This window comes from Lathyrus oleraceus, chromosome 6, assembly GCF_024323335.1.
Source record: "Lathyrus oleraceus cultivar Zhongwan6 chromosome 6, CAAS_Psat_ZW6_1.0, whole genome shotgun sequence".
NCBI lineage: Eukaryota > Viridiplantae > Streptophyta > Magnoliopsida > Fabales > Fabaceae > Lathyrus > Lathyrus oleraceus.
In genome coordinates, this window is record NC_066584.1 from 353069131 (window position 1) to 353073129 (window position 3999).

At 30.7% G+C, this 3999-nt stretch overlaps 1 protein-coding gene across 1 annotated transcript in view; it reads right to left on the reverse strand.

Moving 5' to 3' along the window:
- The window catches only part of LOC127097109 (gibberellin 2-beta-dioxygenase 2), a 2715-nt gene extending 544 nt beyond the window's left edge, over nucleotides 1-2171 (reverse strand). Inside the window, exons 1-3 of the mRNA NM_001426963.1 lie at nucleotides 1733-2171; nucleotides 201-576; nucleotides 1-23 (exon numbers count right to left, since the gene is read on the reverse strand). The exon at nucleotides 1-23 is cut by the window's left edge and continues 544 nt beyond it. Of these exons, the coding sequence (NP_001413892.1) occupies nucleotides 1-23; nucleotides 201-576; nucleotides 1733-2118 (785 nt within the window). The 5' untranslated portion in view covers nucleotides 2119-2171. The remainder of the gene's footprint in view (nucleotides 24-200; nucleotides 577-1732) is intronic.
- Nucleotides 2172-3999: the final 1828 nt, after the last annotated feature.

Here is a 3999-nt window from a genome sequence, read left to right on the forward strand (position 1 = left end):
ACAAATCTTCCATTTGTCAAAACCTATATAGTATAAAAAAACAAATAAGTATCTATTTTATAAGAAAATAATGTCATCGCGATAATATATCGAGTACGAATTTTATGTCAGAGTGTATTTAACATAATCACAGCCATGTTATATTGTGATTCTGTTAAATTCACGGTCATTGTCAATGAGTTGGTTAGAAAGAAAGTCACCTGAAGGGCATCACCAACCATGACATAGAATTCACTGGGGTCAGGAGGGACAGGGATCCACAAACCATGGTGAGTTGAAATCTGAAGACCACCCACGTTGTTGGATCTTAAGATAGTTAAGATCTGAGGGTCAGAATGTTCTCCAAAACCAATATTATTATTATTGCTATTCTGAATTTTGGATGGGTCCCAATTATCATTCCCTAGTTTCTTAACTGGAGGGTAGTGATTGATTCTAAGAAGTGAGTCACTATGTTCATCTTTGATAATTTTGCTGAGTGAGGACTTGTCAGGGACCCACAATCCTTCTGCTGCTAGCTCAAGAATCTCACATGTTAAGTCTTTAACTGCTTTTATGTAATCATTGACGATGCAACTGAAATAAAATTGGAAGGCCGAAAACGTTACACATTTTCATATCGAGTCTTTTCTTATATCAACAACATTACCATAAATAACCCGGCAAATACACGTGGATGGTCAAATCATATAAACATATTTCGATATTTTGATTATGGAAATGAAGAAAAAAATGTCCTTTTATATTCTTTATTTGATTGTGTTGAAGGATAGTACTATTGAATTTATGGGAACACTAGTGAGACACGCTATAACTTATTGATTGGTCTAATTTTGTTGGGGTCAAAGGAAATGAACATGTTGTCACAACAAATATCTATATCATATGCTAGATATTAATTATATCAAGAATATGACTATTAATAATTTGTGCAGAGACATCCGACTCAAAATATTCATGACTCCATTTTTACAATAGAATACTATTTCACATGAATATTTTACATGTTGTTGTCAAATACGACTCTGTTAATGTCGGTGTCGAGTTGGTTTTTCTTTGGTGGCGTAGAGAGAAAGTCATGAACATAAATAGAACCCTAAATGGATCATTTTGTGGCAATTAGAATTTTCTCAAGAAGTCGTAATCCAATGGACCACGAGAAAACAACTAGTTATAGAAAAATGTATGCAAGTTAAAGCAAAAATAGACTTGTGAAACTATTCAACATTAATTAAATTGTAAATTTCTAATATGGTTTTTCGAATATAGAGGACAGATGTCCCTATCTAGGATACAAGCACAAAACACCAATAATATTATATAGTTACATCTTAAAGAGTTCATTTTTCTTATCAACCTTTTGAAAATGAAACATATCACAAACTGATAACAGCTTGTTCCCTACCATATTCCACTTAATTATCATTATCTATATTTACTAATTAACATATTTTATTCATTACTATTTTAGTATTAACATATATTATAATTTTCAACACCTTTTATCATTAGGTTGTTAAGGATTATGAAATTAATTAATTGATCATGTTGAAGTTGTTGAGAAAAAAAATGAAAATGGAGACTAGCTAGCATAATATGAAAATGATGTTTTTTAATAAAAAACAGTAATAATCACTAAAAACTCATACAGAATCCTGAGTATGAGAGTTCGAACACAAATAATCATAATATCGATTTCATATCTAATATTATATAATTAAAGAATTAATACCTGAACTTTATGGGGTGATCTTTTGCTATGGTTTTGGATCTTTCAGAGATTGAAATAGGATTGGAATGAAGAAGAAGATATTCAAGTTCACCTTTATCACCATTAGGACCAATATTTTTGCAGCCATAACCAAAAGGAGTAGAAGTACCAGCTTGACGTTTTTCTGAAGAATTTTTTGAGAAAAACTCTATTCCTTCCTCATCCAATCTAGAAATAACCTCTTTTGGTACACTATGATTCACCACCTTGAAGAAACCATATTCTTCACATGCTTTCACTACTAATTCCGACAACTGCGACCTTTCGAGAGAAAGGTCGATCGTCGGAATTCCTACTGCCTTTGTTTTCTTTGTTCTTATCATGGAAGTTGGAGAAGGCACTACCATTGTTATATATGCAGAAAGAAAAGTTGTAGAGAGAATAAGGATTACTGGTTGGAGGAAAGTGAGAATGTGTATAATCTATATATATACACATGAGCGAGAAGGAAGAAACAGAGTAATGAATAAATTTCAATATTTTATTGAAAATGAATTTATTTATTATTCGAACGACCGAGATGGGGTATGGTGTGATGAAATAACAACTATATATTATATTTATATTATATAATATTCTCGTGTTTAATTTAAGAAGGCGTGGACTTTTGTAGACAAGACAGCAGAAAATGGGTGAAAAGGAAATGGAAAGATGAAAATTGAATAAGGAAATGAAATTGATTGAGGAAAGGAATCTCATTTTTCAAGTCTAATTGAAATCCAATTATAGTCTATTAATCAAGGTTTTAAAAAATCAGTCTAGTATAAACGGTTTGAAATCACAAAAACAACCGCGATAAAATAGTTTTAACAGACAATAATATTGGTATTACTATCACGATTTTTTATATTAAAAAATAAATTATGATTAATCTTCACTGCAATGACCACATTCAGAATATTAAAATTTTAACATCGTAAAAACCTGGGAAGTGAGCTTAATATGGAAAAATAAATACAATATTAAATGTAGTGAAGAAAATATGTAGTAGTAGTTGATTAATTAGTGTTAATTGTTTGAGGAGAAAGTTTTAAAGGTAGGAAGTGGCTCGAAAATTAGGTTTAGGTGAATGAAAATAGTGAGACTTGGGAACCAACTAGTAATGGCTGTCTGCACTTAATTGGTGTACCAACTACTACCTATTTTTATGTTACTAGACCCGTGTGGTATTCTTAAAGAAAATGTTGCTATTTGCACCTCAAAATTTGATGAATCTAACTCTGTGTGACTTACGCGTAATGTTCTAAGTTGACGGTTTGAAATTTAATGCTTGACTCAGTTCGTACTGTAAGGTTGTTGTACTTTACAGCTCTGCATGGAATTTATTTTTTTCTATTTTAGATACTTCTTCTGATATTTTCTAGAACACCTAATATGGATTTTTTATTTCTTATTATATATAGATAGTTCTTCTGATATTTTCTAGATAGAACGACTAATTTGTACCGACATTACCATTATTGGAATGGAACAAGATAGATTCTTTCAAGTAATGTCTCATATTCAATTCTTGGGGATAGAAAGGGAAAAAACGATAAGTTCCACTTAAATTTTGGAGTCATTCTTTGATGTTAAAATTAAGTCAAATTGTTTTTTACACCGCTCAAGCAGTTAGTGAAAGAGACAATTTACAATACTAATTAATCTAAATATATATTTAAATATATAATCAAAATTATATAGAAATATCAGATAAATGTGACAAAATTAATTAATAATTCTATTGACATAGAATTAATCAAAACCATAAGTATTTATTTGAATTGTATAGAAAATATCTCACTTTTGTAGATGTCAAATTATAAATGATTTCATATGCTTTGTGTCTATAAGATCAATTGATTGATAATTAAGATTCGTGTCTCGTTTATCCGATCAACTGATCAATTAATGAGAATCAAATCACTTGTTCCTCTTGATTATAACAAACCACTTATGATTGTTAATATGTTTTGAAAGCTCTATCCTCTATTAAAGTGTATTAAAGTCGATGTTAAGATATGTTGGTCTTCGGCTTATCTGTTCGACTTGGCTCATTTATGTTGGTGTAGCTCGGTCCAATCCCATGGAATGACTTGAAAATAAAGCGGATTATGCTGAGTCTGGGTTTGGATTTGGCCTCAATTACTAATTGTACATAGTCCGTCAAACATGAGACTCGTAAGGGTGATATATTTTAGGTGAAAGGCCAAATTATACACAGTTTCTCAAGCATGTGGCATAATTCT